The following is a 19436-nucleotide window of genomic DNA, read 5'->3' as shown; positions in this document are numbered from 1 at the left end:
TGTTCTTAAAATTTTCCTGTGTAAATATCCTTTTTAAATTGAGGCACATGTGGCTTTCCATACAGCTCGGTGGTTCAAATCATTCTTATGCTTATTTCAGATCTTTAACGAGTTTAATCAATAATAACAAAGTGAAATACTCTGAATGTTTTTGTGCTCTTCAGTTTAATAATTTTAGACCATAAAGACCAGATTTGGAAAACCCATAGACGGTATTTGTCTTTTAGCTCTGTAAATCTGTAAGACTGCGTAGTCAGTGCGCCACAACTATATTGATCTCTGTCAAACTTAAATCTGCAAAGAAACAGCCTTCAGTGCAGGATTATATCGACTGAAAATGAACCACTCTAAGAAGTTCATTTGATCAATTTAAGCAACAAAAGTCGTTTAACTTGAGTATTATTGGTAGCTTATTTATTCAACTTTGCTTGAATTGCAGTAAAGCCTCACAAAAGTCGACAAACTTGTTCTCATTTGACTTCGCGAGACAACGCCAACTCAAAGTCAGATATTATCTGTGGGTCCAGCAATCAGGGCATCTCAGTAAATCACCAAACAAATTTATCAATAACTGGTAATCTACACTACAAATACTGTAAAATTTGCACCCAAACGCGTCACTTTGCACAAACTAATATAAATATTGACACCCATATGCGATCCGACCTGAACTTCCAGACACCTGTTCCTCTGACAGGTGAAACTTTCCCGCAGCTTTCAGCTGCACAACACAACACAACACTGAAACAAATCAACGCGATGAGTCAGATTTCTTACCGATAGCGCAGATGAAGATTGTTTACCAGTCGATTTGTAGTCCGGTAGACTCATCTTGGTCCTCTGAAAGTTCAGGTGGGACCGAGGAGTGGAGCAGGTAGCAGCTGGGGGGCGTGGCCTAACCCGGATCCAACCATAAGCTTTGGAACGCTGGGAAGATGTCTCACTCTGCTGCATTTTTAGAAACCGGTCTGAAGAGTATCTCAGCAGACAAATGAACATTTAGCAACTAGGTTACTAAGATTTACTCATAAATCTAAATAAATATTTAACATAACAAAAAGACACGGAGCAGACAAGATGCACAAAAATTACACTTGAATGGACACTAAGTTTTTATTTTTTACTAGTGTTAATTTGTAATTAAAAGCTACATTTTCTATTACTAAAATATGGAGCACTATATTTCACAAACTGATCAAATTAATGCACTTCAGAATAAAATGTCACTTAAAGGTATATTTTTCATTCCTATATTTATAAATGTACAATGAAAACTACGAGTGTTCATCATAAATTTAAACAGCAATAAGATTTCCCCACTCAGGCCCTTCAAACTAGCAGCAGCAGCATTTAGCAAATACCTGATAGAACTGCACAACAACAATTTCTTAGTTCAACGCTAGGAGCAGTTGTAACGGCATATGAGGAGCAATGTTGTAATTAATTCCTGGTTCTCTCAAGGTAATCTGGCTTTTATTTACAGTCCATAGTATGACATCTACAATTCTGTAATGTTAAAAATACTACTTGCTTAATTATTCTTGATCAGCTGTTCCATGGGGTGTAGATGTATTAATCTCCACCAAGAAAAGTTCACAGGTACCACCACTGATTTTGTTCAGAAGCTATTTTACCAACTTAACGATGTAACAAATTAAAACCAAGTGAAGCATCTCAACTCTCCTCTCAAATGTCTTGCTGTTTTAGCCAAACTATTTACCTCCAGCCACACCCACATGCTCTTTATTGTTTTTATCAACTTCTTCAGAGCAGAGCAGCTTTACTGAAGTGGTTTACCAAAAGACCACCTCATATTATTCTTTATATCCCTACCACTAACTAATATATGTCGAGTTGTATCTAAACATATTTTCAGCACCAGATGAAGCTGGACGTGCGAGTCTTTTCATATTTTTTAATTTTACACCTGAGAAGTAGGGCGAGACAGTAAATCAAGAGTATATCGCGGTAACAGAATATTCACTGAACCTGAACCGCACAGCATTTTGGGTGACATTTGCACAGTTAAGGCTTTTAACCGTATTAGTTTGGTTACCTAGCAACTCACTCGTTCTTTGGTTACCTAGCAACAGCCTGTCGAGTAACTTACGCTGTAGCAGTTGAACTTTTTGCCACCGTGACTGTCATAACTGCTTAAAATGATCGGCTTTGCTTTTTTTCTTTCTAAACCAGCTGTCAGTGTTATGTTCGTCTCAACAGTGATAGCCGTTTAACAGTAGTAAATGTGGATATGTTTTTGTGTAAAAAGCAAATATAAAAAGACGTGGAATACAAAGAGGAAAAAAAAACTGGATCAACAGACAAATGGCACAAGTTTGGTAGCATTTCACATATTTAAAACAAACAAAAACCTACTCAACAATTACTGATGTCAGCTGATATGTAACGCTTATAATGTTGATGCGTTTTCAGCCCCACTGAAATGCTAAAGTTTTGAAAGAAAGAAAATCCAAAACTCAAAAAGTGTATTTTCCAGATTTTATTGTTTTGTACACAAAAATGCCAGAGTCTTCAATCCATCCAGTAGAACGGTTAAAAACCTGCAAAAGCAAAAAAAATCTAAATTAAAACCAGTTTCACTTAACATATTACATTAATAAAATAATTAACAGTTCAGTAAATTCTAAACTTCTCAGTTTTCTACAGTTTTGTACAGAAATGTCTCCAATTTTGCACATTTTCAACACGGTGACCATTTTTTGTGCGTTTTCAGCCCTTCTCAGACAAATGCCTCGATGTCTTCAACTGAAACAACCTCACTGGTCTGATGGACCGGAGCAGAACCACAGAACGTGAAACTGAACCGGTCACAACCAGAACCAGACAGAGACCAGTTCCGACTCGTCATCGTCTCATCATTGAAGGGACACAAACAAATACTAAGAAAAATACAAACATTTTTCTTAAAACTCGGTTTTAATTTGAACTACCGATTGGACTTTTTCTGTCTGAAACAGATTTATGGATTCGTTTGTGTTTCCGCTTGTCAATTCAGCTTTTCAGAAATGTTTTTATTTTCTCCAGAGGTCTGAAACAGAAGAAAATCTCTGTTTATGCATCATTTTATTATTAGCTCCTCTTAGTGGAGACATTTAATACCATCTTTAATTTCCCAAGTTCAGCTGATTACTTCAGGGCTCAAACGATTAAATGCAATGAATCGATTATTAAAATAACCGTTAACTAATTTAGAATTTGGTTATAAATGCATATATATTTTACATTCAAGATAATAAAAAAAATCTCTGTAATTATGTTTTAGCCAAAACTCCTCAAGTGGTGTAGTTTTAGCTTCACCTGGTTCTGACTAAAGAAATGCTTTTACTGCATTTTAGAGAATAAAACGTTTTTCTTCTTTAAAAAGCAATTTAATTACCTTTAATTTTATTTTTTAATGCATTTTCATTTAAGTGGTTAAATGAAAATTCTGCAGAATGTGCCTTTTTTCTACCAGATCGTCAATAGATTAAATACAGTTAATGCAGTCCTGATCAACTCATCTCTGTAAAATCATTAAATGTTGCCATATTACTACAGTGGGAGCCATTTTTCAGTCACCTGGCACTGACAGGACCCAGAAATCATGCAGGACGCTTTTATTATTTCTGCATAAACTAAAAGCTAGCCTTAGCTCCCACATGTTTTTTTTTTCTTGAACGATGAAGAAAATCAAATTCTTTAATAATTAAAACTGCACATAAGAATCCTCCGGCTCTTCTTACCCTCTTATGCGGTGGGTACAGCAACTCCCTGGGGCATGACGGGCACCTCGGGCTTGGCCCCCTTCTGCTCCGACGTGGGTGTGGTGGGCAGGTTCTCCTCCTTGGGCTCCACGATGCTGACGTGGTCGGGCAGCGGCTTCTTGGGGCCAATCTTACCGCTGGGGTCCCAGGGCAGCATGATCTTCACCTTGATGCCCAGCACACCTACAGAACAGAAAAACAACAACTCAGGGTTTGCTCGTCTCACTGAAACCAACAACTCATTTTGACTTTTACTGCAGTAAAATTCAACCAGTTTCAAGGCAAGGAAACTTTTCCAGCACCACTTTGGAGTTAAAAACACCACAAATGAACTGAAAGCAGAGTTTCAATTCACCATCATATCTCATTTACTGTTATTCATGAAGTCTTGTGATAGTATTCTACATTTTATAGCAGTGACAAGATAAATTAAAACAAATTATGTTTTGGAATGTCTCTTTCACATGGCTGACACACCTGACTGGTCTGAGAACAAAACACGAATTAAATGTTTAAAGAGAATATTCACAAAAAATTACAGAAGAAAAATCTGCGTGCTCTTTGTTCCTGAAAACACACATCTTGAAGTTAACGGTTAACATGTTAACTTCATGTTAACATTATTACGCCCCAGTATGTTTGCATGCAAAACCATCAATAAAAATATCAATTAGTGAAGCTTGCAGTTTGGATACCAACAACTTTCAAGGACCTTCTGCAGAAATCAAGCACTTTCCAAACCTTGAAAACACCAAAGTGAAATCATCTGGTTTGTTTCATCAGCCTGGAGGGACAGGAAACGTGCCGGTACTCACCCTGCCTCAGCAGGACATGGCGAACCGCCGTGTCGACGTAATAGTTGACGGGGTCTCCGCTGTGGATCATCAGGCCGTCCACAAACTTCATGGACTTTGCCCTCTGACCCCTCAGCTTCCCGGAGACCACGACCTCGCAGCCCTTGGCGCCGCTCTCCATGATGAATCTCAGAACGCCGTAGCAAGCCCTGAAAGCAAATAAACCACGGAAAAATCTGGTTTGTAACAACTGGGTCTCAGAAAAAGCATGAAAACTGAATCATTTTCAGGAATTTCATTGCAAATTTGGAATAAGAGCAGCCAGGTTTGAACCGCTAACTGAATTAGCAACAACACAAAAGTATTAGCTTTAATTTAACAACTCCAGCAAATTATCAATTGGATTAATCAATTAATGAAATGATCATCAACTAATTTAGTAAAACATATTTGAACTGGATTATGTAGACTCAAAAAAAGGTCATTTTCTAAAAGAACAACATATTCAGAGCAGTAAATAAAACTGTGCAAAAACATATATATACATTATTGCATTTCAGGCAACAAAACAATAGTAATTTATTTATGTTCGTCTTTTTGACGCATTTCTAATGTCTAAAAATCTGCAGTCAGATTTTTTTAATCCAATTAACTGTCAGAATAATTGATTACTGAAATAATATTCACACCCTTCTCAGACAAATGCCTCGATGTCTTCAACCGAAAAAGCCTCGCTGTTCTGCTGGACCAGAGCAGAACCACAGAACGTGGATCAGAACCAGCCACCAGAACCAGACAGAGACCAGTTCCGACTCGTCATCGTCTCATCACTGAAGGGACCGAAGCTGAGCAAACATTTAACAATTAAAATGTTTAGAGGATTAAAACCTGAAGCTCAGCAGAACAGCCTGAACTGATCCAAAACCAGGTTAACTGGGTTCTACAAAACGACTACAAGGTTCAGTTCATTGGTAAAAAGTCTCCTGTAAACCGACATCTGGGTTCATCTCATAAAGTGGCACGTTTAAAGTCGTCAAATTGTCGGTTTTTATAACCAATCAGAGTCGGAATATATAAAACTCAGTTCTAACTGAGTTCATCTGTTTCAAAATCAGATAAATGAGTATTTTTAATCAGCTCCTCCATCGTCCTGGACGATGTTTTCACAGCCGATAGTCCTGAACTACTGAAGGAAACAACAAAAACCTCTATTGAAGACACTGAGCTCAACTTCCCTCCTCAGAAAATGTTAAAGACGGAGTAGAGTCAGATTTTAACGGGTTTAGGATTTCTCTTTCATCTTCTGCAAAATCATTTCTGGGTTGTTTTGGTTGTTTTAACCCAGAATGCCCTGTGCTGTAATCCACTTCCTGCTTTCGGAGCGCAGTGTTCTGCTTACCTTCGCACTGCCAGGCCTCCCAGCAGCTTGTAGCGCAGAGACTCAGCCTGGGCGATGGCACAAAGACCACGGGTGGCAACTTTCTCAGCATACAACTGAAAAAAGAAACAGTTCAAACGTAGTTAAACATCACACGTAAACTACATAAATTAAAAAGTCTACACTCAGTTGGAATAGTTAAATTAAAGGCACAGATTTATGTAAATAAGCTCCTAGTTGTGAAACTGATTTCTGCCCTTCTCAGACAAATGCCTCAGTGTCTTCACGTGAAAAGGAACCCTGGGTCTGAGGAACTGGAGCAGAACCACAGAACGTGGTTCTGAACCGGCAACCTGCAGAACCAGAGAGGCTCCTGTTCCGTCTCGTCATCGAATCATCACAGAAGGGGAATCAGTGATTAGAAAAACTTTAGATGCTTTAAAGGGGCAGGACTATGTGTTTTTCAGGCACATTGTGCCACTTTGCAGCACCATCAATTAACTGTTTCCTTCAGCTGTTATATCAAATATGACAAATTTGACTTTGTAATTTAACGCCTTGAACTTGGGCCTCTGGAAAACCTCCTGCTGTTTCTGAAACTCCTCCTTCAGGAAGTCATCACTGTTTGGCTCCTCTATTAAACGTTTAACAACGTTTTTACCAGGTTTTTGAGAAGTAGTTCCACCAGGTGTTTGATAATTGCTGCTGGCTAGTCTGAAGGAGCTGAGGGGGAATATCGGTGGAGGACTGCTCTGTGAGGTGGAAGCTCAGAAACTTGTAAACTACATAAGAGGAGGAGCTGCGCCTCGAAGGCGGGGCTAGGTCCACCAAGGCGTTTTTCACAGCTGAATGGTTGCCATGGAGTCTAAATGATTTCTCCAACATGCATCAAAAAATTCAAAGGAAGAATTCAGTTATGTCTGTGATGAGGGACTAAACCTCAGGAAAGTTGATTTAACACGATACCGCCCCTTTAAGAAAAATGCAAATATCCTTTCTAAATAGTAGAGATTGATTCCTAATAATGCTTCTTCTGTTTTAAATGATCCAAGTCCAGTAATCCAGAGCTGCCATTTTGCAACTGACTGTCTCAGTACCGGGCCAGAACATTAAACCATTTGACTGAGCATCCAGGACAGAAGTTCTGGACGACTGGACTCAGTCATCCCTGACCTCAGCGAAGGTCGTTCTGCTCGGCTCACCTCCACGCTGCCCTCAGGGAAGCCGAACCGCTTCTGGACCACAGCGGTCAGCTCTCTGATCCGACGGCCCTTTTCTCCCAGAACATTCTGGGTCCTGAAAACAGAGAAGAAAATGTTTCAAAATGTGCCATAGACAGAAGTAACCAAACATCCTCTTGGTCCGGTACAGTTTTCTACTGGACTGGGACACCTGCATCATTAGTGCTGTAATAAATGTGTATTTGGAGGTTAAAAACAACAATTGTGATTAAAATTAGATGATTTCTTCTTGGTTATCAGCAGGTTAATTGCAAACAAAAAGAGTACAGCTTGGTTAACTAAATGGTCTCTCTACAAATCCAAAGCGAGTCGTAATCTCTGATGACACCAAAGAATATCATGAATTTTTAAAATAATCTGCTCAAACAAATCCTGGACACACGAAGAGAAATTATGTAATCTCTCCACTCTACCTTAGTACAGTAGATTATAAAAGGAGGTATCAACAAGCAACAACAAATAGCCATGTCACAACAAGCAATTAATCACATTACAGATTAAAATAAACTCCATTCTGATTATTAATATTTTTTAAAAGGCAGTTCTGTTTAGAGAGGTCATAATCCATTTTATTTATGATTTCAGTTGTGTGTTTTTTCCTTTTTATTTATTTTTGGTTGTTTTTCATTTTGGATATTTAAGGTGCCTCTAGTTGCAGTGTGGAGTGTTATGTACAAAATTAAAGTTTATTAATCCTTATGAAGGAAAACATGGGAATATTAAGCCACCATCATTATCAATAAACTATTTGAAATTGGTCAAAACACAATATTGCCGTTCATAACAAACACTAATTGGACAATTTATCGTCCAGTAAAATTGGTAATGGTGACGGGCCCAACAACTGACGGCAAACCAAAGGAAGAGTTACAGATATGCTGAAGGAGAGTTAATCACCTTGTGGCCAGGATGATGATCTCAGTCCTGGTTGGGGTCACGCGCACCTCCACGCCAGAGTAGCCGTCCTCAGCTAGTTCACGAGTCAGGAACTCGTTCAGCTCGGCCTTGAAGATACCGTCTGCGACGAACTAACAGAGAAAAAGGCAGTTTAAAAAAAAAAAAAAACACAATTATATCAAATCAGACAATATTGGATCCTGTATAATATTAAATTCTGCAAGTGTGCCTGCCAGATAGTTATAAAGGATAAACTGTCTGCAGAGCTTACATTTTAAGACCATAAATCTAATGGTGATCACAGAGAAGGGATCAGTGTACAAACGAATCATTTCAATAGAAAACACCCACAAAAAACCAGCTATTAAATAGTTGAAACTCTTTATTGCAACAAATCACTGATCTATAGCAAATAACACTGAATCATTTTTTAAGAACTCAAGCAACTGTCAGTGGCTTAATTTGCACTTTTCCATGATTGTGAACCAAACTTTAATTATGAAATCCTATTAATTTTCTTTGGTGCAAATAAGCCTCACAAATCCTCTCTAAACTTTTACTATTGGGTTTTACCATTTTTATTAATTGTAATTATGACTTATGATTTACAATATTAGGAGCACAGGATTGTAAGACATTTTATTCCAACAATCTGACACAATAAGAGTAAAAACACTGCACAAATATTAAAAAGCACACTAAAACAATAGCAGTTGGATTTGATTGTTTTTAATCTTCAAGTATTAGCCATAAACACACAATAACAGGCTTCACAAGTCAGCTTTGCTCACAAGAGTCCCAAGTTATGCTTGGTAAACAAATTAAGCTTAATGTAAACTATGTATTTCTCGTATCTATTTGGCATAAGCTTAGTATCTTTACTTCAAACTGTAGCGTATGTATATACAGACAGACATTTTCTGTAAAATGTAACGACGACGGTGTTTCACTAAATCGCCAATAGCTTTTTGTATTTTAAATATTCCGCCATTAGACTAACTGACCTGACACAAGTCAGAGAAACGTATTAAAATGCAATTACGCTGTCTGAACACACATCTTGGAACAGAAACTGGGAGTTATTTCAGAACTTTACTGCGGCCCCGGCGAAATGAGCCATGCTAGCTATCTAAATGAGGACGCAGCACCGCCGCAGCATCTGGACCAATCCTCCCCGTATCGGAGCTGGACCGATCCGGATGACACCAGAACCAGTGGGAAACACGTCTGTTTCACTCAGTCTGGGTCCATTTTAACAAAATACCGCTGCCTGTGCGAGTAGAAAGGGGATAAAACGCCGCTAACCTTCCTCTTCTTGGAGATTTGCACCGCCATCTTCCAATAGGCAGTAGACAGGAAAGGACCCAGGAAGGATGCGGAAATGCTTTTATTGTAAACAGACAAACTTCCGGTGACGTTTTATTCAAGTTAACGCTGGGGAATGTAGTTTTCAGCCATTTCAAGGTTGACTCGAAAACAAAGCATAAAATAGAATTTGGCGTGAAATGTGAGCAGTTTTATTTTTTTTACGCTTTAATAAATAAATCAATTACAAAAGACATGGCCGCTGAGGAGTTGGTGGTAAAACTTGCTTTAATTTTTCAAACACAACAGAAATATACAAACAACGTCAACAACCAGGCATCTAGGCACTCTTTTCTTTTTAGTTGCAAGTATGTTAGCAACGTATTTGCTTGTTGAAGCCAGTCTAATTTTTTTTTCATTTCTGGAATGATTCATGTATTAATTTTACAACTTAATCAAAAATAAGCCAAACAGCAGGTACACAAATAACTGCGTTTATTCCCAAAAGTCTCCACTAGATGGAATCACTTCTGCGTGTCAACTACTTGAAGAGTCAGGAAAAAATGATTTTTGAAGTGGGGTTTTGTTGAAATATTATAAAAAGCTACTGTTCCATGGTATCTATTTATTTAATACATTATTTTTATTAGTAGCTTTCTGTGATAGATGTTTAGTTTAACTTGTTGCAGATGCTACAATTAAAAATAACACATCCTTGTTTACTTACATCACCCCCCATACAAAGAGCAAAATAATCAATGCTTTCAGTAAATTATTTTGTTACAAATATTTTTTAAAACAAAATGATTTAAAACGAAATGTTACCCCCTCCAAAGAAAACTTGAAAAACTTCAATCACTTTCCAATTTTTTAAAGCATTAATTTTTATTAGTAATTGCTTTCTACAATAGATTTTCAGTTTAACTTGTTGCAGGTATTATCATTACAATTAAAGCGTCATTGTTTATTTATCTTTACTTTTATTAATACCATTTTGTTACAATAAATAATGTTCAAAACATATTTTCTAATCAAACAGCTCCAGGTGTTGATTTTAACAGAAAATATAACAACAATTGCATCTGGTACAATCTGGAAATTAGTTAATCTAATTGATCCTCAGCAGCAGTTATTGGCCTCCTGTGTCTGTTTGTCCCCACCGAGCCAGACGGGGGCGCTGTTGATCTTAGTGGTCTGACCTCTGGCCTGTGTGGAGTCCCCCGGCATGCCGCCTCCCTCCCTGGCGAGCCGCTTGTGGATCTCGGCACCCATGGTAAGGAAGGCCTTCTCCACGTTGTCTGCACACTTGGCGCTGGTTTCTAGAAAGGGGATCTTCAGAGAAGAGGCCAGATCCTGATAATGACATGGAAAAGAACAAACATGTTGCAAATTTAGGATAATAGCAACTTAAAACCCCAAAACACACCATAAGCAAGCACCATAACATTAGTATTTATGTTTTGTCTTAAATCTTTAAGCTCTATTCACATTTATTGGCATTCCTGACAATAATAAGATAAAAGATTATCTAAATTAAAAGCCTTTACATGTATAAATATGTTTGTTCAAGCAGGAATAGACTCATTTTTTCCCAGCTCACCTCATAGTTCAAGGAACGGCAGCTGAGAAGTCAATGGACGAAGGTTGATTTATGTCGGGGAAAATATTTTTCTTTTGATTTGACCAGCAAATGTGTATTATTATCCAACTAGAAGGTCTTGAGCACCAGATTTTGACTTACAGGGGCAGTAATATGCATTTTCAAGGCACATATTGCCATTTTATAGCACAATCAGGTTACCTTCAGTTGTTATAAAAAATTCTGTGTATATTAAATATGACTTCAAAGAAATTTGACTTCATAATTTAAAGCCTTGAAATTGGGCCTCTGCCTCTTTAAGAAACTCCTGCTCTTTCTGAAACTCCTCCTTCAGGAGGCTCCTCTATCAACCTTTTAGTATATTTTTAAATTTTTTTTTTTTCCACCAGCGTTTCACTTAGAGGTAGCTCCTATAATGAGCTCAGCTGATGCACAGTTCCACCAGGTGTTTGCTAATTGCTGCTGGCTAGTCTGAAGGAGCTGAGAAGCTTGGAAATTGCAGCTATGAGGAGAAGATCCAATTTCCAAGCTTCTTGAAGGCGGAGCTATGTCCCCCCAGGCGTTTTGCACAGATTAATGGTTGCCATGGAGATTAAATGATTTCTTAAATGTGCATGAAATAATAAAACCAACACTCCAGCTACATTTTTAATGAGGGAATTACATTATAGCATGAAAAAAAAGTCTATTTTATATAATACTATCTTTTTGAAATGTTCTGATATCTCAAAAAGTTTATGATGCACTTCACTTGATCAAGGTTTCCAGAACTTTTGGAGGAGAAACAGGCCCACAGCATCACAGGTCCTCCACTATGCATACATAACCTCATACTTCTTTGTTTTCATAATTATAATTTTCAGAGATTGTTTACGTTTGGATTTACTGCATCTGACTCCTTCTGGTGCAGAATTATGACTCATGTCTCACATCAATGACGTAAAAAGTCTGATGAAATGTGACATGACCGTTCTAACTGCAAACACTTTGTAACAATCAGACATTGCGGATTTAATACGACATATGGAAAACACACAAACAGCAGAAACATTGCTTGTTACCTGAGCTGTAGCAGCATCCACCACTTTCTTACTGACCAGGTCCGATTTGTTTCCCACCAGCAGCCTGGAGACGTTCTCGCAGGCGTACCGATCTATTTCGTCCAGCCACTGCTTCACATTGTTGAAGGACGCCTGAGGAAATATCCACAGATTCAATGTTAATATTAAAAATTCCTGTTTCACTGAATATTTTGAAAAACAAACAAAAAACCTCAATGGTGTCATATTATGGCCATTGTAGACAGAAAATGAGGAGTACGTTTCTGTCAAAAATCTTTTTTCTGAAAAAAAAATTGTTTGAAAAGTCAAAAATTTGCAAGAAAAACTCCTAAATATTTAGATTAATATAAAAAACTTTCTAGAAAAAACTTGGAAATTTCTGAGTTTAAAAACATTTTTGACTTTCGGAAATTTTCTGAGTTTTGAAAGTCTAATTGTTTTTGTGTTGAAACAGAGATTTTCTAGAGAAAAACTTCAAAATTTCTGAGTTTGAAAAGTTGAAAATCTTGCTAAAAATCTAAATAAGAGTTTTTTTAAGGTTAGTCTTAGAAATTGTTTTAAAAAAAATGGAAATATTGTGATCCTAAAGTTAAGAATTTTTGACTTTTGAAACTCAGAAATATAAAATTTTAATCTGTCTTTTCTGAAGAAAATTTGCAACTTTTCAAACTTAAATTTCTGTTTTTATTTATTTATTTATTTATTTATTTATTTATTTATTTATTTATTTATTTATTTATTTATTTATTTATTTATTTTTTTTACAAAATTTCTGAAATTAAGTAAAACATTTCTGAGTATTTTCCAGCAATTTTTTGATTTTTCAAACTGAGAAATTTCTTTGTTTTTTTTTTTCTAGGAAATTTCTGTGAATTTCTTTGGCAAAAGTTTTTTATTTTTTTTATCTTCAATGGCCCTAATACACCATCGTAAAAACACTCACTAACCTGTTCGGTTACATCGTAAACAATGATGATGCCGTGTGCTCCTCTGTAGTAGCTGGAGGTGATTGTTCGAAACCTCTCTTGACCTGCAGTGTCCCACTGAAGTCATTCACACACAACATTAGCAGGCTTGTTTTAATAGATAAACTTTTTAAAGACAAAGAGCAGCTGGAACGTTATAAACTCACAATCTGCAGCTTCACAGTCTTCCCATCCATGTCGATGGTCCTGATTTTGAAGTCAACCCCAATGGTGGAAATGTAGCTCTCAGTGTAGGTGTCATCCTGCACCAAGTTTAAAGTGGAAGAGTTGTTTTTCTGTCAATAAGGCCTTGTGATACGTAGCTATGATCAATAGCTTATTAGGGCAATTGCAGAAAAAAAAATTGTAAATTTTTGCCAAAAACTCTGAAATTTTGAGATCAATTTCAGAAAATTTCTAGAAAAAAATATGGAAATTATCAGAATTCAAAAAGTTTCTGACTTTTTTTTTTTTTGGCAGAAATGTACTTTTTTCTATGCATCATAGAATAATAGCCGTATCTTTATAAAACCGAATATCTCCACCATATCTTTTAAAAAATGAAAATGTACACAATGATTCGGTTTCAGAAAAGTTTTGATTCACTTTACACCTGCACAAATACAATCATGAATGGTGTTTTAAATATACCAAACCTATAGGGGGCGGTGTGGCGCAAAGCTACAACCTACGTCCGCCAATCAGATTGCGTCCAAACAACCGCGACTTCCTGTTAGGAATTAAAGATGGCGACAGGACGTTCGTGTGGAAGGACGGGTATATTGGTTGGACTACTTCATAATAGCAAATTAGAATATAGAGTTATTAAAACCTATAATAATCTCGACTGGGAATCATGTCAAAGCATGTATGTGGACATATTTGTACATTATTTGTTGCAGAACGTAATGCACAAGACCCTAAATCTCTGACCACTCAAACACAAATACTGAGTTTTCTCAAATCTACACTTAGGTTGGAGTTTTTATAAATAATTTTAGTTATATTTAGCTGAGTTTTCATGTCGATGAAAGGTCAAAACGCATAGAAATGTATATGTTTTCTCAGATATCCAGCTGTTTGTGGACTAGGCATAGGAATAATGGTTCTTACTGCAAAGCGCAGCAGCAGGCACGACTTTCCGACTCCAGAGTCACCGATGAGGAGAAGCTTGAACAGGTAATCACTGAAGAGACACACAGGCATTTAAAAACATTAAAACATAGGTGTGCGATATAAAGTTTAATTATTTTTACCAAATTCCCATAACATAGATACAATTTATACCCAGAAATACAGAGCATCCAGAAAGCATTAACAGCTCTTCGTTTTTTTCCACCTTTTTCTTCTGTTATTATTATTTCACTTATAGCATGGAAAATGTCTAGTTGTAAGTGAAACTACAGTGGAACTGGTACTTTTTTATCTTTATCTTGCTAAAAAGTTACTTGTAAGTTAACTTGTCATATTTCAAGTGTATTAAGATATTTGCACTAGAAACTAGACCAAACACACTTGGTAAGATTTTGTGTTTTTGCAGTGCAGTCGTCATGTTTGGAAGAACTTATGATGTGTGAAAAATGTCTTGTAAGAGAAATAATCTGCCAATGAAACAGTACTTTTACATCAATATTAAGGAATTATTGACTTAAAACAAGCTCCTATGACTTACTGAAAAGTTATTTGTAAATTACTTTTATCTTATTTCAAATTTACTAAGATATCTGCACTAAAAACTAGACAAAAATACTAGTCCTGATCCAAGGATGAACTCACATTGTCTTTAGATAAAAATAATTAAACTGCATTCATAAATGATGGTAAACTATATGCGCCTCCTAAAAACTGCCCAAATTAGCAGCTAAAAACAATTTTTAACAATCCACATCTGTAGTTTCTGACTTGTCTTCCAGTCTATATGTGACCTGAATGTTTTCACCTAACTTTACCAGTCACACATCACATTCAGAGAGGAAAACTTACTATTCAGGATTCATGATTGGTGAGGTTCTTCACACGATTAGACTCAAAAAGAAACCAATCCTGAAACTAAATCCTGAGTGGAGAGAAGGCCAGGGAGTCTCTGGAAATGTTGTGTTCTGGTCCCAGAAGCCTGTTTGTGGAAGTCGGATGCTGTTCTCCGGAGGACAGCAAGCAGAAAACGCTGTCTGTGTCTGACTTATGAGCTGACTGCTTCATTATTTATTAATAAAGTTCAGCTCAGGTTACACCGGGGACAGCACCTGGAACCAGGACACCCAGCTTAACTCGCACCATCATTTTATTTTCTTCCTAAACCAGAACACAGTTAAGCTAGCTGCTTCAGATATTCAGTAAGCAAAGCTTCTGCGCAGCTGTTGTTGTTTATGTGAAGAGCAGCTTCGCTTCAGCTTGTCGACCTGACAATATGTGCAGGGCGACATCATACGACAGCCAAATGAACCAAACCCTTTGAAAACCTGTTCCCCTGCTCACCTGTGGGGGCGCTGCACCAAGAGCCACTGAAGGAAATGACATGAAAACCTCTGAAGAGGACACTGATGTCTACTTTCTTCTTCATGGAATTTAAACAGAAATGGGGTGGCGTCAGATTTTAGCTGTTGTAAGATTACTCTTTTGTCTTTGGTAAAATACCATGGACCATTTTTCTTCTCAGGCTGTTTTTACCCAGAATGCCCTGCGCTGTAGTCCACTTCCTGCTTTTGGAGCGGTTTCCGGTCTGCTTGGCGTTCACATACGCATTCAAACCGCACCAGAGTTCACTTCAACCGAACCGAGGCTGAGGTTTACTTTTTTGGTCCCATAAAAGTAACATTATGGAGGCGTGGACAGTTAATCTGGATTAGAAATAAAACACCAAGCGGAACAAACTGGAAGAAAAAAATAATTCAAACGGGGGTGATTTTACTGCTGAAAAATAACAAACATGACCAGCAGCTGACTGAGGACCCAAACTGACTTTTAACATGACTTTTAAACTTCTGCTAATTTGCCTTCACTTTTTGTCTTTATTGTGTTAATTTATCATATACTTAATATATAGTGTTTGGTTCGTTGTTTTTCTGTGGTTTTTATCTTTTTGCACTTAGTTTATTATTGAACAAATGTATTGTTTTGTTCAAATCATTTCTTTTTCTTTATTACATCTTCCTGCATCTCTTTATTTCCAAATATTAATTCCTTCGTTTTTGATCCTTGTTCTTTTTATTTTCCCTCAGTTTTCTGAATTTTCTCTTTCTATATTTTTTATTTATTCATTCTTTTGTGTCCTCCATCAAATCTCCCTTACTTTTTCCATATTCATGTGTTGCTTTTTGTTTCTTTCTTGTCTCCTTCTTTCTTGTTTTCTGCTCTTTTCTTCATCTATTCTTCCATCATTTCTCCTCTTCTTTTGGAGAACTGGCCAGGGGAACCAAATGAAAGTGATTTAGTTTAATTCAGCGCCAGCTCCCATGTGTGACCCTCCTGGTCACGGGAACAAGCAGCGACCAGAGGATTGAGAAGACATGCGATGGCTGAGCAGCTGTGACGGGGTCAGAGGTCAGCAGCCCTGACAACGGCCGGTTGCTGGGACAAGCCGATCCCGATGCGGCACAGAGGTGGGAAAACTGGGGGAAGGGGAAGGAATATAGGAACGGATCGAAACAAAGAGAGAAGGTTAGAAAGCAAGGGGAAGGTCTGGGAACGTCAGAAAAAAACAAAACAAAACTCACAGAGGAACAAAACACGCAAAGGAAGAATCCAAAAAAAGCCATTTGCATATCGGCTAATGCAGCAGAAAACAGACAACAGTGGTATAAAATCATTATTTTAAGATAACTAACAACAGAAATTGATGATTAGGCCTTTTGATTTCATCTTGTAAACTTTAGTAGCATTACAGCATCAGTCACAATCCCTCAGTTGACAGTTTTTCATTAGATATGAAATCTACAGCATTAAAATCTCTGACTTTTCTGACATCTTTTGGTCTTTTATACAAAAGCTCAAATAATTTTCTTTATTATAATCCAGAAAATTGGGTAATTTTGTAGAAAGCTTACTTTAGATTGATTAAACGAGGTAAACAGTTACCTTCACCTGCAAATATAATGATGCCACTTGCCTGACTCCGTAACCTGACGCTGCTCCTAATCATGGAAATGGCCGCCATTTTTAGACGGGACGCCATCAAAAAAACAGTCAAGCATCATCTCTGCAACTACCTGAAACCGATTTTTATCCCAACGTCCGTCATTCTTGTCTGCTTCTTCTTCTTTAAAGCCCAACAAGCCTTTTGTTTCTGGACAGTTTTTGCACGGCTGCTTGGAAAGTTACAAAGTCAAAACTTAACTGCAATAATTTGTTGACAAAAAGAAATGGGGGTTCATTTTTCAAGTCATATTTGTAATATGTTATTCATCCATTTATCAATGTTACACTTTCAAACAAACTAATTAGCAAGCTAAAAATGTAAGTAAGCTAAACATTTATCCTCAAACTAAATATTTAGCTCATCTTTCATTGCTTTTTTTGTGCATATTCATTTTTAAGGCAGATTGCTTTGAGTCTTCTCATGTATCAATAGTTTAGTTGGATGTTTCCCCTTTTACCAATGGAGCATTTTAATTCCTGTTATGATTTTGTAACGATATTGTCGGCTCCAATTGCTGAATAACTTTAAAATTGATCCATGGACGGCAGCGTCCATTGTGACATCTACTTTCTTCTTCTTCTGTCCACCTGAAACAAAGATCTGTTAATACCCTAACAATGTTATTTACTTTTTAAGATATGTTTTACAAGGCCTTGATGGTTAGTTGTTTAACACATTGTCATTCCATATTCTTCCTTGGTGATGCAAAAAACAAAAATATAAAAGTTTGTTCTTACTTGAAGGAGTGAATCTTGTTTGCTTAATAAATGTGTGTGTGTGATCTTGAACAGCTGGACGTCTCGAACAGAGCGAGGAGTGTGAGAGTGTGTTTGTGTTTGTGCGCAGGTCAGTGGATGGAGTTAAACTGGTCATTGTTCCCCATCAGTGAGCGTCCCAGGAGACCGGAGCGAGCTCGGATAAATAGCTGCTTTTCACTATTCACCCTCATTTTACCACGATCCCTGGCTCCTGCATGTGAATCTGTTTGGAAAACCTGTGTGCATTTGTGTGTGTGTGTGTGTGTGCGCGCGCGTGCGCGCGTGTCTGCATTTGGATATATTTAGGGCAGGCAGGCTCTCACATTTCTTTACAGAACAAGAGAAAACCATTTCCTATCTGCCAATGTTCTTAATCAACATTAAGAATTTGTTATCTTAAAACAAGCTCCTAAATATTGCTTAAAAGTTATTTGTATGTTAGTTTTGTCTTATTTCAAATGTACTAAGATATGTGCACTAGAAACTAGACCAAAATGTCTTGGTTAGATTTTGTGTGTTTTGCAGTCGTCATTAAAATATTATGGACTGAGTTTATTTATTATATTTTTATGACATACATGCAGTTTGAAGTTTAGATGGGGAAAGCCCAGATGGTGCTTCTGTTTCCAGGATCATGTTTTGACCAATTAAGCTCTGAAGACATAGCAGCTATAAAACTTCAAAGAAGGGAATTGGTTAAACTGATTGGATCATTATTTTATTTTCAGCTTTCAAGAGTTTATTCCATTTACTGACCTTTAATGTGAACTGTCAGTGAATGTCTGTTTTAATGTACAGATTCAGAATCTGAAGCGTAAATAGTCTGGAAACAGAAAGACAAAGATGAGACAAACTTCATTTAGTTCACTTATAATTGGTCTTTTGAGTTACAGTTTGTGTGATAATCCAGCCTTAGGTTGTATTGCGTATTATTTATTCAAAATACTTGGTAATTATACTTAACCACATTTGTTGTCTTTTTTGATTATTTTAAACATTTGAAAGAGTCAAAAAGGAAGCCAAATGAAAATAACACACAGTGCTTAATATGTAGAATTTTAAGTGATAGTTTTATAAAAACATTACAAATTAAACAAACATTTTTACCTTTTTTTGTGCAAAACGGGCCTTGGGAACAACAGACAGTACTGATTTTCTGTTGTTCTTACCTATTAACCATTAATCTTCAACCATGAGCTTTAAAGTTAAGACATAATATCGAACACTTCAAAAACACAAAATCTTTCCAAGTACTTTTGTCTAGTTTTTAGTGCACATATCTTAGTTCACTTAAAATAAGACAAAACTAACTTAAAAGTAACTTGTTAGTAAGATATAGGCGCTTGTGTTAAGTAAATCATTCCTTAATATTGATGAAAAAGTTCTAGTTCCACTGAAATAATTTGCCAGTGGAACTAGCACTGGGTTGCTAGGCGACGGACGTGGCTTGGCGGGGGTTGCTAGGTAACGGCACAGTTGATTGTGAAATATGTGAAACATTCTACCAGTCAAACTAGAACTTTTTCATCAATATTAAG

General features: G+C 36.9%; 3 protein-coding genes and 1 long non-coding RNA gene across 4 annotated transcripts in view; 1 reads left to right on the top strand and 3 right to left on the bottom strand.

The window, feature by feature from the left end:
- The window catches only part of kctd14 (potassium channel tetramerization domain containing 14), an 8780-nt gene extending 7863 nt beyond the window's left edge, over window positions 1–917 (bottom strand). The window contains exon 1 of the mRNA XM_015057920.1: window positions 778–917. Coding sequence (XP_014913406.1) covers window positions 778–831 — 54 coding nt within the window. The 5' untranslated portion in view covers window positions 832–917. The remainder of the gene's footprint in view (window positions 1–777) is intronic.
- Window positions 918–2485: 1568 nt separating this feature from the next.
- Window positions 2486–9460, bottom strand: rps3 (ribosomal protein S3). Its single transcript, XM_015057934.1, has 7 exons — window positions 9380–9460; window positions 8075–8205; window positions 7139–7232; window positions 5958–6052; window positions 4580–4767; window positions 3744–3947; window positions 2486–2561 (listed from the first exon to the last, which is right to left on the bottom strand). The coding sequence occupies exons 1-6, from the start codon at window positions 9407–9409 to the stop codon at window positions 3748–3750; spliced, it is 738 nt and encodes a 245-aa protein (XP_014913420.1). The 5' UTR covers window positions 9410–9460; the 3' UTR covers window positions 2486–2561; window positions 3744–3747.
- Window positions 9461–10223: 763 nt separating this feature from the next.
- Window positions 10224–15219, bottom strand: LOC106963163 (ras-related protein Rab-1B-like). The gene is made up of 6 exons (XM_015057921.1): window positions 14989–15219; window positions 14119–14191; window positions 13173–13268; window positions 12988–13083; window positions 12041–12172; window positions 10224–10732 (listed from the first exon to the last, which is right to left on the bottom strand). Exons 1-6 carry the CDS (start codon window positions 15000–15002, stop codon window positions 10499–10501), a joined length of 645 nt encoding a protein of 214 aa, XP_014913407.1. The 5' UTR covers window positions 15003–15219; the 3' UTR covers window positions 10224–10498.
- Window positions 13744–18169, top strand: LOC106963165 (uncharacterized). The gene is made up of 3 exons (XR_001428134.1): window positions 13744–13873; window positions 14074–14184; window positions 17987–18169. It is a non-coding gene; the product is annotated as an uncharacterized LOC106963165 (long non-coding RNA).
- The last annotated feature ends 1267 nt before the right edge of the window (window positions 18170–19436 follow it).

Source organism: Poecilia latipinna, unplaced genomic scaffold (genome assembly GCF_001443285.1).
Source record: "Poecilia latipinna isolate Pla-1442-1.1 unplaced genomic scaffold, P_latipinna-1.0 Scaffold1500, whole genome shotgun sequence".
NCBI lineage: Eukaryota > Metazoa > Chordata > Actinopteri > Cyprinodontiformes > Poeciliidae > Poecilia > Poecilia latipinna.
The sequence above is the reverse complement of the archived record's forward strand: the minus strand, read 5'-3'. Positions and strand labels throughout refer to the sequence as shown.